The sequence below is a fragment of the Pecten maximus genome, chromosome 11 (genome assembly GCF_902652985.1).
Source record: "Pecten maximus chromosome 11, xPecMax1.1, whole genome shotgun sequence".
Taxonomy (NCBI): domain Eukaryota; kingdom Metazoa; phylum Mollusca; class Bivalvia; order Pectinida; family Pectinidae; genus Pecten; species Pecten maximus.
The window spans coordinates 28627722-28654243 of NC_047025.1; the positions used below are offsets into that span (position 1 = coordinate 28627722).

Below are 26522 nucleotides of genomic sequence, written 5' to 3' on the forward strand. Positions count from 1 at the left end.
ATGTGTTTTAGAGTTGTTTTACAAATCAGGCAGTGCGCTATATCAATATTGTATACTATTGTTATTTCAGTATGAAATACGATTATCCGTCTCCAAAATATAACAAGTGCAATCAATGATTGCGAAAGCTCACCGGTGGCAGCAATCACACTATGCATTCATTTTTTATGTATGTATAAGCATGTCATTTTGAGATTGTATGTCACATGATATCGCTCTTAGACCTCTAATGGATGTATAAACAAAATAAGAAGGGCGTGGACTTACAAGCTTTCCAAAACTAACCCCCAAAATCTTTAAAGTGGGTTTTTGTGTCAAAAAAAGTAAGTCCACAAAATGGTAAAATGCGAAAAAATCAAAAAAAAAATTTCTGCATGATTTTGCTATAGCATCACTCCTAGACCTCTAATGAATGTATTAACCAATTTAGAAGGGCATGAGGTGTATACTTTTGGACTTACAAACTTTCCAAAAACTGACCCCAAAAACTTTAAAGTTTTGGGGTTGGACGCCGACGCCGACGCGGAGGCTGGGGTGACAGCATTAGCTCTCGGTTACTCGTAACCGGTGAGCTAAAAACGGACGTAACTGATTAAACGAAGTACAGATATAAACAATCTGTTTGAATATTTCATTATACGCCATTTATCTTATTACGATTGCTTACATTTCACAGTATATTTACATGTCAATTTAACAAACTGGAGTATTGCTATTTTAAAACGAATATGTGAAAAATTCTTCAGCGTTTTTTTTTGTACCACTTGTTAGAGCTATGCTCTTCGTTGTAGCTATATCCGGTATACAGATGATAGACGGTGATACATCCTCCCTCTCATCTGTTCACAAGCCCTATCATTTTTTGGTTCGCTCCCAAATGCCCTTGAAAGTGACCACATGTTTGACATTTTGTTCAAGACCACTAAATCTAAACCGAAATTTATGTTTAAGATCTAGATATTAGTGACGCGAGCTGGTGTTGTATTGTATGTAATCAATATGTACTTTTCGAACCTCCGCGGGATCAATACATCTAATCCTTATGACACATTGTCTCTCCTTGGTGAACTAGGTGCCACATGTAGCTGTAGTGACTGCATTCAACTCCTGTCAGACAAAAAAGAGAATTATACAGAAGACCTCGTAAAAACCCGCCCAAAGTCATTAGCATCAATTTCCAATCCTTTCGCGATAAACTACGAAAGCCGAGAGAGGTCAAATTTGAAGTGGCGAAAAAATTATAAAAAGTCGTTATTACGAGAAAAAAAGTAATACCTGACATAGTGATTGGGACCGAGACCTGGCTCAATCATAAAAACTGGTCAATGTTTTCCTCATGGATTCAAAGTCTTCCGAGACGAAAGAAAAAACAGATACTGGCAAAAGTGGTGGTGGTGGTGTACTAATCGCCATAACAGATAAGCTCATCCGCGATGAAGAGTATGATCTTGCCCCTAACGAGCCCAGTGAAATCATGTTTCTAACGTAAACATAGTTTGCAGTAACACACCGATGCTCTACCATCCTAAAACATCTGACGTAGATAGACTGAGACATTTTAACTATTCCATCAAGGAAGCTGCCAAACAGGACTGGAAAATAAAGTCTTCAGACCTAAAACTACTCACGCAGACGTTCACTTGTTGGATGTGCTGCCCTCACACAACTTATCGAACAACCAAACAGAAATGGCAATATCGTCAACCATCTCATCACAAATCTTCCAAATCAAATAATTCGCACAGAAATTATACCCGACAACATAATAATCAAGTAGCTGCTAAAAAAATTTGAATACCCAGATTTGTCTTTAAAAGATATGTGTAGCCAAGGGTTCAATCATTTCCTGCACTTTAATTGTTCAGTGTTGTTTACAAACGAGAGCCTGTAATACGAAAATATTGTTTACTATTTCAAGCTAGTAACTTAGTAGATAATAACAGATATCTAGATAATAACTTACATTGTATCCAATGATAATAACTTAAACTTTATCTTATGTTTATAACTATAATACTATCTTATGGCAGTAACTAAAACAGCATCTTATAATAGTAACTAAAAGAGTATCTGATGATAGTAACTAAAATACTATCTTATGACAGTAACTAAAAAACTATCTAGATTCCGCGCGAGCTGGCGACATTGTGTACCTAGTACACCCGGTCACACATTCCCCCGCTTTGGAAAATGAATGCCCTAAAACTCGTGCTAGCAACAATGGCCAATAACACTGCTATATAGATATAGGAGTGTGACGACTTCCACAATCAGAAAACCCATACAATACGGCCACGAGAGTGGAGTAATATATAGGTATAAGGGAGGTAACTCGCATTATCGCTTGCACTGTCTAAAATTTGATAAAGCACAAAAAGAACTAAACGCTTATAAAAACATTTGAGCAATTAAAATGGCCCCAGGTGACACAGGGCTGAGAATACTTTCCGGTACGACTGATGGTTCATATAAATAGCAAATCCACATATATTTTACAAGTCTATAAATCACGGCTCTGGTGCAATTAAACAGGAGTAACTTGTTCAATGTTAGTATATATCATTTCTAACCATTGGTCTTGATGTTGACATGTGATTTATCAAGGTGCATGTTAATTTCGCCAAAACATTTTACATGAACGTCAACTAGACGGCGCCATTTTTAAAGGACTGATCAACGCAATTGTACCGTTTTCTCCTGTTACTCGATGATTTCTGCTCAAAAAGCTAAGTCAAGTAAGCATTTTGTTAAAAAATAAACTGAATATTGCGGAAATGGGTGCACATTATAACTTCTCCACGAGGTAAGCTAACAACAAATGACTGAAGTGTACAGTTCCTACAGAACATTTGACCACGTCACAACTAAATATGTGTCAATACACCATGTGCTTGACAACTATAGTTAATCTGAAACGGAAATTGTGGATTGTGAATAGGCCTACATCAATTAATTAAATACGTTAAAGATATTAGCAAAAATGTTGAGCTGTTTCTTTTAATTTTGTTAACAACACTGGTGTCTTTACGTAGATTCACTGGAATTATATTATCTTAGCAACCACGGCTGCCGTAGTTACCAACGTCGCAACACACCTAGCATTTTATTTTCTTCGTAGTGTATCAAAACGATTTGTTTGATGTAAATATAAGGATTTAACCTCATTTTGGTAGTGCTAACCATAGGAAATGTTCGTTGCCAACTGCGGGCATACTACCTTAAATAGCAGAAAGTGGGAACATCTTTATGAAAACATCAGCATTGATTATCTTTTGACCTTGAAATGTATTAATTATAACTAAAAATCTATGAAATGAGCAAAAGACAGAGCATGCGTTCCGGAAGCGTAAGCGTCCTCTGTCCATGTAGATGAAGGTCAAATCCACCCGGTGAAAAAAAAGATATAGTCCATACGTTGTCTATCAAATGGTAGCCTGACTCGGTCTGGTGATCGCTTGCCTGACTCGGTCTGATGATCGATAGCCTGACTCGGTCTGGTGATCGCTAGCCTGACTCGGTCTGATGATCGCTAGCCTTACTCGGTCTGGTGATCGCTAGCCTGACTCGGTCTGGTGATCGCTAGCCTGACTCGGTCTGGTGATCGCTAGCATGACTCGGTCTAGTAATCGCTAGCCTGACTCGGTCTAGTAATCGCTAGCCTGACTCGGTCTGATGATCGCTAGCCTGAATCGGTCTGGTGATCGCTAGCCTGACTCGGTCTGGTGATCGCTAGCCTGTCTCGGTCTGATGATCGCTAGCCTGACTCGGTCTGGTGATCGCTAGCCTGACTCGGTCTGGTGATCGCTAGCATGACTCGGTCTGTTGATTACTAGCCTGACACGGTCTAGTAATCGCTAGCATGACTCGGTCTAGTAATCGCTAGCATGACTCGGTCTGGTGATCGCTAGCATGACTCGGTCTGATGAACGCTTACTTATTTTCATAGTTTAATATTCATTTAATCCGACTGTTTTAACTTTCTTTGCCATTTGGTGTAAGGGACAACTCTGAGTAGATATTGCAGGTATACCATGGGTAAATCTTTCCCGTATCAGCGCACATCTATTTATCGATACTTTTTGTGGTTTCTACCAAGTACTCAATTGAGCCTAGGTTTGGTTTAGTACTGTTTAACGTCCTATCAACAGCTTAGGCCATGTAACGATGGACGATATCAATTAAACTTCATAACATCCAGACTGACATCAAATATCACAGAATTTATACACCAGTTAATCAAAACACAGTGTATAATCGATTTGTACTACTAGCTGCGAAATTTGAGTTTGTACGCGTAGCTGTGAGTTATGAAGCGGTGAAACGATCACATGGCGCTCATTCTGCGTTGGACACAGGCAAGTTCAACACTTATTCATATGTCTTTTTGTGTACCAATTTTTAAAAAGCTAACCATAGTGTAAAGATAGATAATGTATGCATCACTTGCTAATTTCTTAGCAACGTAAGTTATATATTTCACGTAAAATATCTCTTCTGATCCGAAAAAACTCATAGCCAAAAACCACCAACACCAGGGAAGAGATCATATTGATAAAAGAACGAATGGTTTTAGACATCCATAAACATCGGAATCCGTTCCGTAATTATGTTCAGATATATATATAGCAAAAATGTGCATGCATGATTGTGACTGAAATATGAATAATACGAGATCAAATACATGCTCATGCGACAGAAAATTGTACGATCAGCTGTAAGGTTTGTGTACGATCAGCTGTTGAAATATTGAGAGTTTTTGTACGATCAGCTGCTGAAATGACCAGTTATTTTTGTACGATCAGTTGATATTATTTAGAATTAATTTAGTGTATTTGCCCTCTTTGCAGACATCACACTTGACATTCAAGAACTGATGGCAGCCACATTTGCATGTTATTATTGTGCGGACAAATTCAATATGTTTGCAGAAACAATTGACCACGCCATTATTAACCACAGTAACTCTATACTAAAAGTGAAAATCTTTCATAACCACGGACACAAGCTTATTGAGAACACAAAAAACTACAACATTATCCCTGCAGATTTGGAAGACAAAATTATTGTCCCAAACAATGATACATTAACAGTAAAAATTTCTAGGCGCCCTTCAACTTTATCTCCTTGGCAAACGCTGAAAAATTTAGATGGCAGTCGACCCCTAAGAAATTGGACTTCGAAACTGCAAAAGAATTGGTAGAGGATCAAACCGATGTTCAAGAAAGTAATGATTTAGACCAAACGTTACACAATTCCTTTGCCAACATATCTATCAATGAGACGTCGAAGGAAGAAACGCCTAATGACGTACACTTTGTGGAAGAAACCGCGACATCGTTCGAATCGGTTTTCTCCGAAAAATCTCAAGTGTTTGAAAATGAACCTTTAACAGTTCTTACTGAAATGCTACCGGATGTTATTGATACTCTGAAAATCTCTGGACATTTAGAAACATACATTAAGTTCAATAAACTAATAGTAGAACAAAAACTACCAATGAGAAATATTGCATACTTGTTATTCCAGGACGTTGTTCAGTGGTACTCTTTGGAAGACACCCGTTTGATGAGATACTCGCCAGCCGTTAAGCAGTTTTGGAGAATTGGCCTAAAACTTTTTAAAGGGAAATTTTTGAGTTTTATGTCTGGTTTGAAAAATAAGGGACAAGAAATAGATACATCAACTACCATTGACCCAGGTCTTTCAGAGATTAATTTCGCCGTTCCAAACCGCAATTGTCTTGAAGGTACGGATGTATCAAAGGAACTGTCAAATGTCAAGCCTCGAATTATTCATGAAATGATAAAAGTAGTGCATGATGATGGATCGCTGATGCAAACATACAAAGTGTGTTTTGATGGTAAGAAGGTGAACACCGGCATTGACAGTGGTGATATGGGAGATATCAATTTGTGGGGATACGAAGGTCCTCCGACATAATCACAAAGACAAACGGCTCTAAATGATGACCTGAAACTTGTTCAAGAATTTGAGACCATCGTTTTATCATGTGAATGTAGGGAATTGTCTAGTTTAACAGATTCACCGGAGGATATAAAAGAAAATATCGTCACAAATGCTCAAAAGGTGATTACAACTCTTAGCCATCGGTTGAAAGAACTAAGACCTATCAAAACTAAAAAAGTTATATCCTTGGAAAAGCTAAAAAAAAAATGTGTATCAATGACACAACAAAGAATAAGTATTCATTTGCAATAAGTGCTGTCAAAACATACATATACCGGCTGGAATCCTGTTTTGCACGAACACTGAACCTTATTGACAATTTGGGACGCATAGTTGCCATTCTACATAATGTTTCTTCACTATATTGCTCCGGCAGGGTGTGTGACCTAGGAAGTCAAAGCAACTATCAGTGTTTATCGGGAATAAACAAACCGAATATCACAAAAATGGAGTTGAAATCGGCCGACACATCCAAAATTCACCAACGAACAGATACTTGGTTCAAGGCTCGTTCATTCGCACGTGTGACTGGGAGTACATGCTTTGATGCTCTTGGATTAGGTGGTCTAAAGAAACAGAAGCAGCATTTTGAATATGTGTTCAAATCTGTGCCAAAGCCGTCTCCTTCTCCAGAAGTCGCCAGCTTCATGAAACATGGATCTGACAACGAAATAAATGCCATCGCAACACTAGTGTCAAAAGTCATGCCTGTGTATTTGCCAAAATGTTCATATGTAGAGGAAGGGTGCCGTTGTGTATTTGAAGATGAGGAGTTGCTTCTACTTGTCAGTCCTGATGGTAGCATCAGAAATACAAACGATGAAACATTGGAACCTGCATTGTAAAGTCAGTTTGCCGTAGAAATCAAATGTCCTTGTCCTGAAACTTGTACAAACCCCGTGTATATTATGAAATACCATACTATTATGTACCCCAAATACTTTGCGAGATGGCAGTACAGGACAACGCACCTATCATTTTCATATGTTATAGTTCTGACACAACCGTGGTAATGGAAGCTGAATTTGATGATGATCTTTGGAGGGTAATTACGTCCAAGATTGCTGAATTATACATTGGAAGTGATTGCCAAAGCCCAAACAAACAACAACCAGATATCAAGGAGTTGGAGAATCAGTTGAAGGCGTACGCCAAAAATAAAGTTCGCTTTATAGCGGAAGTTCCTTCTGTGGTGGCAAAAGAATGCAACCATGATACTTGTAACTTAGCTCTGTTTCTATCGTCTCCTCATGAAAACTTTCATCCACACCTTCTACCTCAAAAGAGTCATCCATTCTACAAGAAATGAAAATGTTTAAGCTTACTGCTGCTCACAACTGGTTGTACACACAACTCACAGCTAGGATTACAAAACATATTCCCATGTACACATAAACCGGAGAGCTGACCGTACAGTTTGCAAATGAACCCACGGGGAAAGAAAGTTATACAATTTCCAATATATAATAGGTCAGCTTTATATAGAACCTAGAATATGTCTACTAATAACTGAAAATGTTATACATATATCCAAACTTCCAATTGATTCGTTAGTTTTAACATAGAATGAAGATTTTCGATTGATGACATTGATTTTACCAGTGAGCATAGCTACTTTCGCTTTCAAAAAAAGTGTTGATATGTCGTTTTTTCTAAACATACATTAAGATTGAACATAAACGAAGATGGTAAGTTCTCTAGTGGACCACATGTCAGCATGCATTGCTGGAAATACGTATTGAAATTGTAGAATTTACCTTCTAAACTACCAGCCCTGCTGCCGCCGTGTTCAAAATGTACCGCTTCGCAACTCGCAGCTACATGTACAAAACTCAAATTTCACAGCTAGTAGTACAAATCGATTATACACTGTGCAAAATATACCATTAAATCACAATAGCATCTTCATAGAGTCGTTTTAAATATTGAAATGATAACATTTAGTTACAAAGCTGACTTTTATTACATTAATGTAAAACATCAAAGAACATTTGTCGCTATTGTAATTACTCTGACCAGACAATAAACGTTAGGGACAGATCTGTACACACAGGGCTGTCAGGTTCTGTAGTCTCATCTTCTGTGTGTGAAAATGCAGCGTTCCGTCATAATCTTTGAAAAATCGTGAATATTTTCCATGGGAGATCCTATAGCGACGTTAGCGACATGGGATATCGTTGATATACTGATAGACGAAGTCATTAAATAAAGTCTAGAGCATTTGGCCCGAGATTGCGGCAGGGGAGTGAACTTCAGACAACGGCTGGCCACGCACGAGTTAGCCACAGGGTATGTCGTGAAAGGGTGTGTGATATTATCAGCACGTGCATATCAGACTATTCTCTAATGCTCCAACGGGAGGGTGTCACAGAAGAATATACAAAACAAAATTTGTCCCAGAGTACATTGCGGTACATGTAAACCTTTACGCGTATGCAGCTCGTCCGATTCTTCCTTGCACCCTCCGGGACGATTTGCATTATACAGGAAGTTGAGATAATCGATCGCCCTTTGCTATCGTGATTGTGTCATTGGACAAGACACGTTACCTCTGTTGCTCTGGATAATACATCCCGAATGCTGTTTAAAGGGGTAGCCACCAGCTACTACAAGGAAAGAACATGGTTTTTCTCTAGGCGATAAACCCAAAAAGAAGACACAACTTGTGCGCATGTGACCAAATTGACACAATTGGTAAAATTTTGTCTTACCCTGGGAGTATTGGCTGGACAGACACGCCACCTTGTGATGACAATTCTGTGTTATTCTCGCTATTGTTTTACCTACCCTACCTAGATTGTAATGAGGACAGATTCCTTGGTCACTCACATTTTAATAAAATATCATTGCAATCATGGGTCTTTATTTTGTCATTTATTTTTACCTTTTTCGGGTTGATCAAGCTAGGCCCTTAGCATCACTGCCGAGTCCTAAAAGGACGAAACAGCAGTATGGTGTCCCTAGCATCACTGCCGAGTCCAAAAAGGACGAAACAGCTGTATGGTGTCCCTAGCATCACTGCCGAGTCCTAAAGGACGAAACAGCAGTATGGTGTCCCTAGCATCACTGCCGAGTCCAAAAAGGACGAAACAGCTGTATATGGTGTCCCTAACATCACTGCCGAGTCCTAAAGGACGAAACAGCTGTATGGTGTCCTTAACATCACTGCCGAGTCATAAAAGGACGAAACAGCTGTATGGTGTCCCTAACATCACTGCCGAGTCCTAAAGGACGAAACAGCTGTATTGTGTCTCTAACATCACTGCCGAGTCCTAAAAGGACGAAACAGCTGTATGGTGTCCCTAACATCACTGCCGAGTCCTAAAAGGACGAAACAGCTGCATGGTGTCCCTAACATCACTGCCGAGTCCTAAAAGGACGAAACAGCTGTATGGTGTCCCTAACATCACTGCCGAGTCCTAAAAGGACGAAACAGCTGTATGGTGTCTCTAACATCACTGCCGAGTCCTAAAAGGACGAAACAGCTGTATGGTGTCCCTAACACCACTGCCGAGTCCTAAAAGGACGAAACAGCTGTATGATGGCCCTAACACCACTGCCGAGTCCTAAAAGGACGAAACAGCTGTATGGTGTCCCTAACATCACTGCCGAGTTCTAAAAGGACGAAACAGCTGTGTGGTGTCCCTAACATCACTGCCGAGTCCTAAAAGGACGAAACAGCTGTATGGTGTCCCTAACATCACTTCCGAGTCCTAAAGGACGAAACAGTTGTATGGTGTCCCTAACATCACTGCCGAGTCCTAAAAGGACGAAACAGCTGTATATGGTGTCCCTAACACCACTGCCGAGTCCTAAAAGGACGAAACAGCTGTATGGTGTCTCTAACACCACTGCCGAGTCCTAAAAGGACGAAACAGCTGTATGGTGTCCCTAACATCACTTCCGAGTCCTAAAAGGACGAAACTCTCCATTTATTTTATAAATGTGCCAATATCTTGCGTGTCTTTTGTACGACCTTTCATAGTCTCATTGCTGTAGTCCTTTGTGTCAAGGTTATTCTGATTTCCAATATTAGATCTATTAACCAAAATAGTTTGTGGTATGTTTTACCAACCCGAAATACTTTTTAGTACCAATATGTAACCGAAACCGTTATTCTAACGCGAAATCGGTGAAATCACGAACCATTACAGACAAGGTCAAGGAGAACAAGACAGGGCTCTAGAAAGGTGTCTTCATCTCTTTATGAACGACACTTCCATATCGCTCTGGGTAAAATCCAGGTAATGTCACGTCCTCAAAACGAGGCTGGTGACAACGGAACCAAAAGGCATATCAGCGATATATATACATCTTTACCATATCGTCGTCATAAGCCTATATCTCTAGAAACAAAGCGCTATTAGGTTGGTTTTTATCAGCAGTCGATATCTGTCGCAGAAATCGTGAAAGGGAACAAATGGAAATTTTAGACAATATGATTAAAGTACATTACAAGGTCTCTATTTATGGAATATCTTGTTACCAAACGATGTCATGCTTTCCGGGCCTTTTCACGATTCCATCCTCGGTGTATCAAATTTTACCTTATTCGTGTGTTTGACGAAATGTGGTTCTGTATCTTTCATAGCCTTATACTTGTAATGCAATACTTTGCAACCAAACCCCTTATATCTCACGATGGTTCAGAGCCTTAGCTTATATCACGTATCAGTGACTGTTATAAGGCTACGTGTATCGGGCAGTTATAGAACAACTAAAACGTAGTTTTCAATATGTATCATACATGCATATGCATGTACTTGTATTCAAAAGAAAATTATGTTATGCATCAAAATAGTCCGAACAAAAGTTATGCAAACAGTGTTGGTCGATTTGATAAGTAGGTCAAATGGTCATGGGCAGCAACTTGTTAAAATTTCAAACTTGTAATTTTGACAGGATACAACATAGGTAAACTGTATCTATATTGATTATGAAGTATTCTTACGTCATATTATGTACATTTGTATATTTTCTTATCAAAACTCGGAGTAGTAAAACGTAAAGAATTAGAGAAGACAATCGAAATGACTGCTTTATTTGGTTTCGCTACACATCGACCGTCTCATTCCTTGGCGGGACGACCCTGGACCGACCAATCAGTGGGCCGCTGCATCTTTGCGGGAGGCAGACACCAAGGCAGGTATCGCACCTGTAATCTCGCTAGAGAAGCTGGTCTTGCTAATTACCAGACCAAGGTATGTGTCTGTGCATAGATATGCGAGAGCGTCCACTTCAGGGTGACATAACCGGCTTGTTAAGCGATAAGAACCTCACACAACCCCGTGTTCACACATTCCTCCAGTGATTGTACCAACCTTCACAAACTATTTCTCATACTGCAGTGTACGCTGCATCTACATAAATGCATTACACTCGACTCCCTGTATATTTTCTTAAACACTCTATTTTCTTTGCTTTGTCTAGATTACGTTTTTAATCCAGTAACTAGCTTGCCACATTGTGTCCGACATACCGCTACAATCCAGTTCCCTACATATATGTTTGACAATGTTTTGACTCGATAACAGATTCCTGTCGTGTTTTAAATTTTCATAATGTATCATCATATTATATACATATATTGTTATCAAATGCCGTCTTTCACAATTTCAATAATATAAGTCACCAGGAACATATTCGCAACATCGACCTGGCTCTCCATACAAACGACTAGATATTGTATAATCTGTCTACCCGTCCGTCTATACACAAACGACTAGATATTGTATAATCTGTCTACCCGTCCGTCTATACACAAACTACTAGATATTGTATAATCTGTCTACCTGTCCGTCTATACACAAACTACTAGATATTGTATAATCTGTCTACCCGTCCGTCTATACACACACTACTAAATATTGTATAATTTGTCTACCCGTCCGTCTTTACATAAACTACTAGATATTGTATAATCTGTCTACTCGTCCGTCTATACACAAACTACTAGATATTGTATAATCTGTCTACTCGTCCGTCTATACACAAGCGGTTGGATGTTGTATTATCTGTCTATATACCCACGAATAGATGTCCATCCGTCCGTATATATCCCTACGGCTCAATCTTGTATATTGCACGCGACTGTTGCCAAACACGATTTTGCTCTCCCTACATTACACGAATCTTCGGCAGGAAGTTTTAGGCGTTTCTATGATCCCGCCAAAACTGTGTTACATTTTCCTAGCCCAATGTGTTCAATTATTATTTTGCTATATTTATGTACGTTTTGGAATCTTATCATCAATTAAAATAATTCCACTCTGATTTCCTCTCCTTTATTTAATATTTTCTAATGCAGAAATAAATCATCAATAGTCACGTATTGTAAATCACGTAGAGAAGTAGTCATGTGACCCGTGCTCTCGACGACGTGGGTGGTAGAACTCGGGACCCCAGGGGAAGATACCTTGGGTACGAGTCCTGTGTTGTACACTCAGGTGAATAACTTATTGCTAGATATTGAATACTGGGTGATTCACAAGATTACTGAAGACACGTAGTCAGCTACCTCATCTACCTGTAGCTTGTGTCCTTTGTTCTATGTCTTCCATGTAGTTTTACGGCCTATTGAAAGATAAAACTCTCAAGAAATTAAGTTTTTAAAAATGTTTATTTGTAAAATGTACAATAAAAAGAGCATAAATCGATTTAAATAAATAAATATGTACAAGGAAATATATATACAGCCCAAAAACACGAAAAGAGACATCATTTCAAAAGGTAAAAAAAACAACACAAAATAACAACCTGGGTGAATCGAAATCTAGTTCAGGCAAAATCTCGCTGGTCACATAGAAACAGGCGAGATTTCCCCCAAACGAGATCAAAACGACACAATAGCGATGAATACCTGTATGTCCCAATACATATATAATGTATAAAGTTCATCCACTAGATGGCGTTGGGTTCACAAGAAGGCGACACCTAGTGGAGACAATCGTAGAGTGACTTGTTTGTCCAAAATGAGACTGGATGCGAATAAACACACAAAACAATGAGAGAAGAGTGGATTCACGCGCGAAACAGAATGAGAGAAAAGTTGTCTTTGGATCTACTAACGGTGCATCTGTGTGTGGTTTCCTTGCCGCCATATTGGTTGAAAATATTCTTGGTGATACCACGGTCTGTGACGGTCATTGATGCGCGACTGTTTGGGGTGATTCGCACGTCAAAATGGCGGTATGATATGACGTTCTCCGATTGGGTGTTAGTTATGGTCCTCTCCAGGGCCACGCCTATTTCTTTTTGGTGTTCGAATATGTCATAGCCTGTCAATAAACAATGATTATTTCACTTTACATAAATTAACACTACTCGCACCAAAATATTGCGCTCGAAACAAACGCATTTTGATTTTTACACGTACTCAGATTGATATCAATCCACGGTTTTAGATTTTACATCGATCGGATTAAGATAGTTCATAATCTTTTTGTCATTTCAATTATTTTTATGAATCGTGATTTCCACTCAAACTTACTATAATGAGAAACCGATTTCAATATTCTTGTTAAGTTACCTTTAAGTTCGCCTCCAATAATTGTCTGTCTGTCTTCCGATCCGGCACAGTTGGACAGATCGGCCACCATTCGGATGTTCCGGCCCTTCTGAAGGGAGTACTTGAGTGACTTGAAGGACGTTTCCACACGAACCTTGAGTCTGGGGTCAAGGGTAAACCGAACGTCACCTTTCCTGGAAAATAACAAATCCAACAGTTTTTTCATTAGAAGATGAAGTATTAACTGTAAGGACTCTTGCTATAGTATAGTGTTACTGGAAAGTGATTTGTATCGCTTTTTTGTAAACTTTTCGCCCAAAAGTTTGGCGCAAGTTGCAAAGCTTCAAACACGTGTACACAGCGCGTGTAAACAGCGTGGGAGTTGACAGCCCTATAAATCATAACGATGAGATATGATTTAAACGTTCAGTAACCACATCTATAAATTATTAATTTCAATTGACAATTGGTGCGAGAAATTTAGGACGCAACCACAGCTATAAATCTTAAATTTCAATTTACAAAGGGCGCATAGACGTGTTTAACACCGTATGATGTAATCAGCAAGGTACTGGTAAGTAACACGTACAAAGTAACACGTACAAAGTAACACATACAAAGTAACACGGGTACAAAGTAACACGTACAAAGTAACCCGTACAAAGTAACCCGTACAAAGTAACACGTACAAAGTAACACTACCTACGGTAATTAGCTGTCATAAGAAGGACGGCCTACGGTAATTAAACGTCGTAAGAAGGACGGCCTACGGTAATTAGCTGTCGTAAGAAGGACGGCCTACGGTAATTAGCTGTCGTAAGAAGGACAGCCTACGGTAATTAAATGTCGTAAGAAGGACGGCCTACGGTAATTAGCTGTCGTAAGAAGGACGGCCTACGGTAATTAGCTGTCGTAAGAAGGACGGCCTACGGTAATTAGCTGTTGTAAGAAGGAAGACCTACGGTAATTAGTTGTTGTAAGAAGGAAGACCTACGGTAATAAGCGGTCGTAAGAAGGACGGCCTACGGTAATTAGCTGTTGTAAGAAGGACGACCTACGGTAATTAGCTGTCGTAAGAAGGACGCCTACGGTAATTAAATGTCGTAAGAAGGACGCCCGGTAATTAGTTGTTGTAAGATGGACGGCCTACGGTAATTAGTTGTTGTAAGAAGGACGGCCTACGGTAATTAGCTGTCGTAAGAAGGACGGCCTACGGTAATTAGCTGTCGTAAGAAGGACGACCTAAGGTAATTAGCTGTCGTAAGAAGGACGGCCTACGGTAATTAGTTGTTGTAAGAAGGACGGCCTACGGTAATTAGTTGTTGTAAGAAGGAAGACCTACGGTAATTAGTTGTCGTAAGAAGGACGGCCTACGGTAATTAGTTGTCGTAAGAAGGACGACCTACGGTAATTAGCTGTCGTAAGAAGGACGACCTACGGTAATTAGCTGTTGTAAGAAGGACGGCCTACGGTAACTAGTTGTTGTAAGAAGGACGGCCTACGGTAATTAGTTGTTGTAAGAAGGACGGCCTACGGTAATTAGTTGTTGTAAGAAGGAAGACCTACGGAATAATAGCTGTCGTAAGAAGGACGCCTACGGTAATTAAGCTGTCGTAAGAAGGACGGCCTACGGTAATTAGTTGTTGTAAGAAGGACGGCCTACGGTAATTAGTTGTTGTAAGATGGACGGCCTACGGTAATTAGTTGTTGTAAGAAGGACGGCCTACGGTAATTAGTTGTCGTAAGAAGGACGGCCTACGGTAATTAGCTGTCGTAAGAAGGACGACCTAAGGTAATTAGCTGTCGTAAGAAGGACGGCCTACGGTAATTAGTTGTTGTAAGAAGGACGGCCTACGGTAATTAGTTGTTGTAAGAAGGACGGCCTACGGTAATTAGCTGTCGTAAGAAGGACGGCCTACGGTAATTAGCTGTCGTAAGACGGACGACCTAAGGTAATTAGCTGTCGTAAGAAGGACGGCCTACGGTAATTAGTTGTTGTAAGAAGGACGGCCTACGGTAATTAGTTGTTGTAAGAAGGACGGCCTACGGTAATTAGTTGTTGTAAGAAGGACGGCCTATGGTAATTAGTTGTTGTAAGAAGGACGACCTACGGTAATTAGCTGTCGTAAGAAGGACGCCTACGGTAATTAAATGTCGTAAGAAGGACGGCCTACGGTAATTAGTTGTTGTAAGAAGGACGACCTACGGTAAATAGCTGTCGTAAGAAGGACGCCTACGGTAATTAAATGTCGTAAGAAGGACGCCTACGGTAATTAAATGTCGTAAGAAGGACGGCCTACGGTAATCATCTAGCCATTATTTCCAAACATATTATCTCGTTAATTCCTAAAGCGAGAAGATTATATACATACGTAGAAACTGGAATTTGACCGGAGGTCGAACCAAGGACCAAACGCATTGACGACCCGAGGCTGTGGATCTATGATCATCCTTATGTATACATAACCCGCCCCTCACACAAACATGTCTGTCAGTCACTCGGGTTTATTTACTCGTTTTCATAAACATGATTCTTCTAGTCAGCATAAATATTGCACACGTGAAGTAAACTGTCCCGAAATAAAAGACCGGTATGCATTTATTAACTATAAGTTATAAGCAAATAGAGGTATTCTATGCTGTAGGCTTGTATCCTGTGTAGCCTAGCTCCGCAGTGCAAGTCCAGTGTATAGTGTTAGTAACGCCATATATCAGTATGTTGTTGCATAATATTGAGACAACCTCATCGATTAGTGACTTGTTTAAAGTAGACCCTTACTATAGTTGTGTACCACAATATAGGGTAATGTTACAGCCAATTAGTCCAGTCGCATGATACCTCAAACGAACAATAGATTATAGCTTTACTGGAAGCGTTAGAGTCGAATGAATAATTAATTAGAATTTTTAAATGATTTCGTGTGCATGTGAAACTTTCCCCCAAACAATAGCTTTCACAATTCACCTTAGCCCCTTCTCTGCCTCTTTATAAGACAAAAAATATCCCCTTATCTGTATACCGACATGCCATGACAGCATTTTACATATCAAATAAATACTGTTACAGAAAGTAGAATAATAGGAGTAGGTCAGATTTATAAGGGGCACAGCCTTAATTTAGATCCCGAGTCAACAGGTACGTTGCCTTCCCAAGGATTGTAGCTGGATAGGTATGCAGAGTCAGAATTTATGTTAGCCGTAGTTACGTATCTACTGTTTGGCATCTAGGATCAGAAGGTAGGTTAGCCGTAGTTACGTATCAATTGTTTGTAATCTAGAATCAAAGATGTTATATTTACGAATCTATCATTTAAAAGCGAAATAAAAGTATTTACCATCTGAGTTTAAAGTGTCGTGATTTATTTACATAGCTATCGGAAACGCTACCATTAGTAATCTGTCATAGTTACACAACTTTCCGTCCACTGAGGTTTCTGATAGAAATTATGATAATAAAATATTGATTCGATATCTTAATAAATCTGACGTATACATATTGAAATATATGGTGGCATATTTCTGCCACCGAGTTGCCGACTTACCATTTATAGATGTCGACATATTTCTGAGAAGATGTCGACATTATAAACAAATATGTCGACATAAACCGAAAATATGTCGACTTATTAGTTGACCTGCCGAGATAATAACGCCGGGATAATTATCTAGGAAGTCGAAAACTCGAAATTATATGGTATGGTGGAATATTTCTGCCAACGACTTCCTAGATAATTATCATATCAATATTATCTCGGCAATTAAGCTGATAAGGCGACATATTTTTCGGTTTATGTCGACATATTTTTTGATGATGTCGACATCTTCTCAGAAATATGTCGACATATTTAACTCAGCAACTCGATGGAAGAAATATGCCACCATAGAAATACAATCGCCCACAATGTCGTACTCCACTGAAGCCACATGAGAATGGCCACTTCATATGTACAAGTTACGCTCACTGGGATTACCATTGTAAGTTATCAGGAGCGAACATTTTGATAGTTTAAACTGCATAACCAGCACAAGCAGATTGACATGTTACAGTAGTCATTGATCCGTATCTTATATATGATTTTGAGTTTGACAGCAATAGTTTGATAGCCGCATTTACGTACCTAGTTTTGGGGTTGTAAAGCCAGCAGACAGCGGTAGTTTGATAGCCTTATTTACGTACCTGGTTTTGGGGTTGTAAAGCCAGTAGACAGCGATGGTTTCATAGCCGTATTTACGTACCTGGTTTTGGGGGTGTAAAGCCAGCAGACAGCGATAGTTTGATAGCCTTATTTACGTACCTGGTTTTGGAGGTGTAAAGCCAGCAGACAGCGATGGTTTGATAGTCTTATTTACATACCTGGTTTTGGGGGTGTAAAGCCAGCAGACAGCGATGGTTTGATAGCCGTATTTACGTACCTGGTTTTGGGGGTGTAAAGCCAGCAGACAGCGATAGTTTGATAGCCTTATTTACGTACCTGTTTTTGGGGGTGTAAAGCTAGCAGACAGCGATGGTTTAAAAGCCGTACTTACGTATCTAGTTTTGGGGTTGTAAAGCAAGCAGTCAGCGCTGGTTTGATAGCCGCATTTACGTACCTAGTTTTGGAGTTGTAAAGCCAGCAGACATCGATTGTTTGATAGCCTTATTTACGTACCTTTTTTTGGGGGTGTAAAGCCAACAGTCAGCGATGGTTTGATAGCCGCATTTACGTACCTAGTTTTGGGGGTGTAAAGCCAGCAGACAGCGATAGTTTGATAGCCTTATTTACGTACCTGTTTTTGGAGGTGTAAAGCCAGCAGACAGCGATGGTTTGATAGTCTTATTTACATACCTGGTTTTGGGGGTGTAAAGCCAGCAGACAGCGATGGTTTGATAGCCGTATTTACGTACCTGGTTTTGGGGGTGTAAAGCCAGCAGACAGCGATAGTTTGATAGCCTTATTTACGTACCTGTTTTTGGAGGTGTAAAGCCAGCAGACAACGATGGTTTGATAGTCTTATTTACATACCTGGTTTTGGGGGTGTAAAGCCATCAGACAGCGATGGTTTGATAGCCGTATTTACGTACCTGGTTTTGGGGGTGTAAAGCCAGCAGACAGCGATAGTTTGATAGCCGTATTTACGTACCTGGTTTTGGGGGTGTAAAGCCAGCAGACAGCGATAGTTTGCTGGATGATCTCGTTTGTATCTGGGTCGACAGTATAGAGATCAATCACAGTGGTACCATCCGAATACAACGTCACGTCTCTGAGCAGTTCCACAAACTCTGCAGCGATAACATTTCAATATTAAAATGGATTTAGTATTAAATGACATCCTTATTCATTTTACATGGAATCGAATGTTAATTCAGTTTGTATCGGCGTATACACGCAAAAAACACATTTGTAATGCCCGGGTATACAATATGTTTTCGGCAAGAAATTCGGCAAAGGATTTCAAAACAAGATCAGTTATTTCTAACAGATTACGTTATCTGAGATAGACAGTTTAAGAATCCGCTACTCACCATTACCATGTTTAACCTTCTGGGAGCTGGAGAACTTGATGCTGTTCTTGCCATTGTTACCGTTACTCCTATGAATTTCAAACACATTGATGAAGTCCCCGAATGATGTACGGTCCATATCATTTCGCCCTACCAGGCTGCACTTCCGAATGTCTGCGGCATAGTGCACCTTCCTACCTTCCATCAAGGCCGACATGACACCTTCAAAGTTGTGTAACTTCCACGAGCGGTGTTTTCTAGGAACGGCTATTCGATCATTCATGACGTTACCGCTCTTGTGCCTCGTGTTGGGCTTAACAGGAATAGAGCTGCTACTGTTGGCCCACCTCTGACCGACCTTGACCCCCGTGTGCGCGGCCTTCCTTGCCTCTTCATCCTCTGCATCACTAGACGGAACGTACCTGTAACACATCGTGATAAATAAAATCTATTGAAATTGACATCACATTTGATTAACTCCTACAGAAGTCTACAGCTTGGTCTTGAAACAGTCTTGGTAATCCAAATGCGCATCGTCGGATGTCCACGGTCGATTCCACCACGATACCGCATTGATAAGCGTAGCATTGTGCATTCCACCGTGGATATCAGCCGATGCTAAAAAGCATTTAACCGAAATCAGCTCAAGAAGACTTTCATAACTACACTTGTACTCCTTCCAAACCCAAGCCAGCCGCCTGTTTTGCCTATATATAAACAAATCAAATTATGTGGATACAAATAAATTTGGTTAGAAGCAAAAGGAAGTTTTCCAAATACTTAACGAAAATTCACAGTATCGTAAATTCGACCACTACAATAACTTTATTGGAGCCAAAATTACGTGTGTGGTTGGTGTACATTGACATGTTTGGTACCGTTGGAGAGATGGATATTTTTTCGCTAATGTATCCAAATAAAAAGTATTATCTTACCACAGATGTCCTCCATAACAAACCACGCGCATTTCGGTGTTTTAAAATCACCGTGCCACCCTGGAAGGACGCACATTCAGGACTCACATGCATAACTTGAATTTGTTTTGCGAGAAAAGTTAGGTGGGGTCGAAATTTCGACATCGCGAACTTTTTTATTTCAAGATTTTAGACCACACAGCGGGTCGCCATGTTTAACGATTGCTAATCTAAACTCCCCTACAACGTCTAATAAATTCAAATTCCGGCTGTCTTTGAGTCGGCTTTTAGCACATATAGGGATCTTTCCTTAACCTTTCCTATTTCACATGACTGTCACGTGCCCACGATCGTTAATGATGTAGTTTATCACTTTGGCACTAAAGTACGCCAATATTACAGGCTGTATAAATGCTACATTACGTTCTGGGTTAATTATGTAAATGAAGTGCACCTGAGTGGATATCAACGCTCAATCATAACCATCGTTTCTTTTTGCGCCCTCCGCTGCTGTCTAGTGGGGGTGGCAAGGTCTTGTAAATGCTTGATGATAACTAAACGCAGTATTGACAAGGACATTGCATTATATTTGTCCGTGAGCATCACCTGATCAGGACAGTGACAAAGCGGTGGTTAGGGGATAGTTGTATGGACATACGTTAGACATTCACTAACGATAACTCCTACTTGTCCTCGGGCACAAATTGAACATGCACCTCTATATATTAGAGATACATAATGATAATTCATGTCGACCTACCTCTCGCCTTTAATCTTCTTTATCTTTAACATGTCATAAGGACTAACAGTCTTGACAACCTCGCTCCCATCCTGTACCCGGTACCATCCCTCGTGCCACTGGAGCGAGGCTTGTGTCAGGGTCGCAGACATCGCGATCCGCACCTGTCGGAAAAATACAATAAATATAATGAAAGGAACGGCGTGCTAGGCAGTGAGGTAAACTGGTCGTCATTGTAACTAGATAATGTATGACACAATCCCTGTACATTCATGTTCCTGGTGATCGATCGAAGTAATATATCTTGTAAATTGTTATTCTTTATTTTATCGATATGACGAAAGGACGGAGCAGTGTGTGTGCCCACGAACCCCCTGCTGAGGTGACATGGTACGTGTGCCAACCTATCCCGTCTATCAGTTAAGACAGTTAACCACATATTTGTGTCAGAATCATACAGTGTAAAATCTCTTACACAAACATGTAGGCTAGTTCGATCTGTCTTTTGTGTTATTGTTCAAATCGTCACCATCAATAAGCGTTGTCAACGCCAACCAAGACTGTCCATGACACGACAAGGCCACAATGGCGAGATCTTCGCTCCTTTTTGCTGCTGACAACACTCCATACTGATTGCGACTGCGCATAGCTTAAACAGATTGTTTTATTTTAATGTGTTTGTCCTTTCGACCCCACACCTGCAGGTCGGTGAGTGAAAATAGAAAGTATGTCTTTTTTATTATCAACAACATTGCCGCAAGATGCGACTCCCTGCAGTCACGCAGATTTGAATTTGGAACATTGAAATGCCCAAAATAAACATTCCATTGTCGATGCTTTATTTTCTCTCTACCTCCTAACAGTATGCTTCTTTCCAAAACATTGGTTACACATCACCTTTTAGCCTTAGCGAACAATGCTTTAGGTTCTATCTCTTGACCAAGGCAGACAAATGTCCATTAAATTGGTACATGCGGCATGGTGTTCAACTTCGATTGGCAGTATAAGGAACTTATTAGCCAATTGCCAGTATAACCATGGCAGTATATGAAATGGGTAAGTCCATTGTCAGTGTAACCCTGGTAAATACTAGCTGCAATATACCGCTCGGCTAGAGAGATATCTTTAGCTCGATCGATGAGCGAAAGACTAGAAAGCCAGAGGTTCCGGGTTCGATCCCTAGCGGGTCAGTGATTTTAATTACTCATGCATCCTGTTATATCACTATAATGTGATTAGCTAGAGGGTGTGCCAGTCACTATATTACACGTACACATTTAAGTGGTAATCTTATTCTAGCTCTGTATCCGCTTATGTCGTTCCGATGGACTATGAATGCGCTAACGACAGTTTCTACGGGAAGTACTATGGAAGAAGTGTCATCATTGCACTGACCTGTTCAGATTCAGTTTTACGATTAATTTAAGTTCGCCAAATTAAACCTGTTTACAGTAACATTTCAGTATAAAGTCACCGTGAAACATCCTGGAGAGTCCCATCATCCGTGGGCACCGTCAGTATGTTTATGATTTGTTTCGAGAAGGTGTCACCGAAACAAACAGGCATTTACCAACCGAGCGGGATTGTCGTGTTTTATTCTCATCTACCTCTGTCTGACTTCAGTCCATTACGTGTTCTATGAACACACTACTGCGAGAATTTCCGAAAAGATCGAAAGGACAAAATAACTTTAAAATGAACCGAACGGTCGCAATTGTTGTTTACATAATTCAATGTCCAATTGTTGTAAATATCGTTAGTGATATAAACAGAAGTGCTATGCTATTTGGTTTGCTTATACATCATGTGTATGAGAAAATAATCACACTAAATTCATTGAATAGAAATGTCAATAAAGTTTGAAGGCTGGTAGGTCGAAAGCAAATTGTTGATGACAACTGACGGTTTTAAGAGAATCTACAAGGCGTAAAGCATTTGCTAAAGCAAGTAGGGTCATGAAATGCTCTTCAGACGTTCAACTGTAGGTGGGTAGGGCCTGGACAACGCCTTGTCGGGACCATGTCTAGTATATTACTTTGTCATTTCCGTGACGTATAGAACTAAAAGTGGTCCCATAACTAGGGGCATCGTCTTCGTAGTCAGCTTAGCTGTTGTTGTGACGTCCCAAACAAAGACAGCCACCATTACCGACTGATGATTTATTCTAAATGACACTTGATTTACAGACTTGTCAATTGTTGTTCTAAAGAAAATTGTCAATAATGTAAGTCGGTTTTACCAATGTAACAGAAACAAAGGGACGTGTACAAGGGTTGTAACGGGATATAGCAGCCACCAAAATATCACACTATTATGTAGACATTTGGGAAAGTAAACAGTAAATGTGAGCGTTCAAAAGTCATCTTTATTCGATAACAATTGGGATGTTTACAAGCGTTATAAAGGTTACAGTTTTTATGTTTTGGGTTGTTTGGTTTTTTTTTTAACTCTTGGTGGTCTGTAATTGTAAACACGGAGAAACCTCAAGTTGCCTAGGGACCAGAACTCCGGAAGTAACTCGGGAGGGCCGGGGGGAGGGGCAAAATCCGAACGACAGCTATCAGTAAGATGCTAACGTTCACAGTACGTACGGTTGCGACATTAAATAAATGTTTAAAATGGGATAAAAAGCTTTCGGGGCAGATTTATACCGATATGTAGCTGAACCATACAGGTAAGGTGTAACATGCACGACACAGTTAGACACGTGTGTGTAATGATTTACTATCAGGAGCCATCATCTATCCCCCGGGTAGTCTCTGTCCTTAATGAAATGATATTTACATTAACACAAAAAAGTGTGTGATAGTCAAAAGGTTTTACGGCAGACACACAACTGTCTAGCGCCTTTAAACGGGAATTCATTCATAGATGTAAGTGTAAACTTCATTTATTGACAACAATTGTGAAACGTTAAACCAACTTATATTCATCACGATTTTTGGCCGGATTGAAGGGCGCAAGAAGTCTAACTGGGGGAGGAAACCAGAGTACCCGGAACTGGTGACCTGATACCTTTTCACGGGGAATCGAACCCCGGCCGCCTAGGTGAAAGGCACATACAACGTACGCGATAACGAATATAGAACTGCAACATACCGCTAGCAAAATCTACGTCATCAACGCCGTTAACACTAAATCTTAGTCTATCAAGCACGATTCTAGTTCTTGAAAGCACTGCCATAGATACAGGGTTGTCGCCCCTCATGTTATCCCTCGTTTTCTATCTTACCAGCGAGTGTTCTGTGCCTGGCTAATGGAAATGGAACTTCATATCGGGTTTAATATAGGATTTTGTTAAATCAATTTAAGTTCGTAAGAAAATAATTCTAATGTCAGTATTAAATGTTAGTGAGGTGAAATAATGAATATGGCGTTTTCCAGGGTGAGATCGTTAGAAGGGTCGCGTTTTGGGGTTTTCGGGTTTTTTTTTCGTCGGAATTTGAAATGTTATAAATGGGCTCGTCCCAGCAATTTTTTTGTTGATTTCTTTCCTACTCTGTTATTCAAATGCAAACTGTCTGAAGAGGACGGGGAAGATGGACGAGTTGGTCGCTGGGATACAGACTGCAGGGCCCGACAATCGTGCACGGGGAGAATTTGATAATTGTAACAATAGCTGTGTCATTTAGCTCCGTGGAATTTGTCACTTGTGCCATGTTTTGTTGCTAACCTCTAAATTTTCACACGTGACTCACAACGGTAATACACGAACGTTTGATATGTTGCTTGTAATGTCACGTAATGTGCCACTAATCACAGCCGGGTCCGTGTTCACTTTGGATTTTAGTGTGTACCGTAATCCGGGTTTTGTGTCCAGACTCCGAACCTTTGATATTAATCACCCTCAGACCGCACAGGGATATGTACATGGCGTCCTTTTCTGTAATCCAAGTGATAGCAACTGACGGATTTGAAATAAATTAATTCATTTAATCTGTCACAGAGATTTAGTTTCCACGTCTATGATAAATGCTACAGTCATTTTATCTACTCAAGTAGGTCACTATGCCTTTGAATTTGTATTTGGTTAAAGCGTCTTAAGGGCACATCATTTATCTTTGTCATTTGAACAAGACACACTCACAATTGCGTAAAGGTGATTTCAGTCAGTTTATATTCATTCACTGTATTTGCCGTGTCGTGGAGGGACTTATGGAACAAAACGGCTTAATTGTAGACGTGATCGTTGTCGACCATAAGGTCTCCGAGTGCCGCGCTTGTCGTCTGTGGATAACACAATATAACAATTCTCTGTGGCGTCTGAAGAAATCATTGTTACAGCAAACAACCTATCTTTTCAGTGATTGTTTGTGTATATTTTCCTATAGCCTTATTTCAAGGTTATTGCGTTAGTTTGTCCATTTTATCATAAAAAATAACTCGCGGCAAAAGGGGTCCAACAGGATGTGACCTTTGACCTCAATTGAAACGTGACTTTTTACTTTTATATGGACGTTCGACATTGGTATTAATGTAAATAGTAGTTATTTACTCTCGGTCACGCACCCTCGTGTAATAAATCGCTGTCCCTACGAATAGAGATGGCCTTTTTCTGTACCACAGCAAGGCGTGGCGACTATGGGGTCGCTTATAACACAGCGTGTCACTTGTGACATTAAAAACAAGGCCTTTCCTTGTCTCGCTTATAAAAATTCAATATATTTACAGACATGAAAAACAATTGGTATGTAATGATAGGTAAACATTTCGTGTTCGGTACTAACATGTTACGTTAATTACACAGAACAAGCGCACGGGCTACAAACAATGCTCAGCCATTATCGCCTGACACTTTTCCGCCATAAAGGATTTGACGCAACGATCGAGATGAGCGGTTTTCGTGTACATCATCGCGCACGAAGCGTTTCTGCTAGTAATTAGTGCTACTACAATCGACTGTAAACGTCAACTTCCACGAATGACCGCAGTACGATCATCGTCGTTTACCTCCTCTCCCTACCGTCAGGTCGAGTTAGTCCGTGCTCACGTGCTACTGACTCCGACAAGACGATAAGTCAGCGTTATATCTGCGGATAACCGTGTAACAGCTGACGTAACACTTCTGTGTGTAAGGTATACATACTTTTACATGGTCGTGCACAGTCTCGCATCAAATGTTGAGCACGAGATCACCGCGAGATTCGACAATCCCATCACCTCGGTGCAATAACACCATAAAACAATTTGTATATGTAAATGAAATAAAACCAATCGGGAAATCCCAAACACAGACTAACTCCAATATTTCCAATAAACTGATTCGACTAATCGAAAAGCTCCGAAAGATGAATTTCAAAGCTCAATCAGCGTGACTTCAAAAGAGAAATTGTGGTAAAATAAGTGATGTTCCGATATACGGACGGACGGACGGACAGCTAGCGTATATGACAATTATATCAGTCAACGTCGGCTGAGTGAGAGTTAATACTGCACTTTTCAATTCAGTGTTAAAAACACAGACCGTAGGCCAGGAATTTGTTTATGATGTACATATCCTTTATTATTATAAACAATATTAATAAAACTATATAAAAAATATTGGCCCATGTTGAGCGTCCATTTGTCCAATTTGTCAATCCATTTTATATCACGATATATCAAATTGTGATTGGAACGTGTTTATCCATGTTGTTACCATGTTATGCTGCGACGCCTAAAGTACACGAACTATACACAAAGACTGTAAAACTATTGTATTATTAATTACTTTGGCATGGAGACACGAAACATTATCAGAAAGTATGTCAGCTGTAGATCTCAGGACATGTACAATGTATATCAAAATTAAGGAACCGACCGATAATTAACACAGATAGCATCATTAAGTGATTCACACTGGTACTGTGTGTTATATATCCTATTGCTAAGACACATGATGAAGCTGTTGGAGTGAAAATTAAATGTATTAAT

At 40.0% G+C, this 26522-nt stretch overlaps 1 protein-coding gene across 1 annotated transcript in view; it reads right to left on the reverse strand.

Moving 5' to 3' along the window:
• Window positions 1-12567: 12567 nt before the first annotated feature.
• LOC117337976 overlaps window positions 12568-26522 on the reverse strand; it is a 28825-nt gene continuing 14870 nt past the window's right edge. The window contains exons 2-6 of the mRNA XM_033899134.1: window positions 20631-20773; window positions 18978-19378; window positions 18596-18734; window positions 13496-13668; window positions 12568-13244 (exon numbers count right to left, since the gene is read on the reverse strand). Of these exons, the coding sequence (XP_033755025.1) occupies window positions 12988-13244; window positions 13496-13668; window positions 18596-18734; window positions 18978-19378; window positions 20631-20773 (1113 nt within the window). The 3' untranslated portion in view covers window positions 12568-12987. The remainder of the gene's footprint in view (window positions 13245-13495; window positions 13669-18595; window positions 18735-18977; window positions 19379-20630; window positions 20774-26522) is intronic.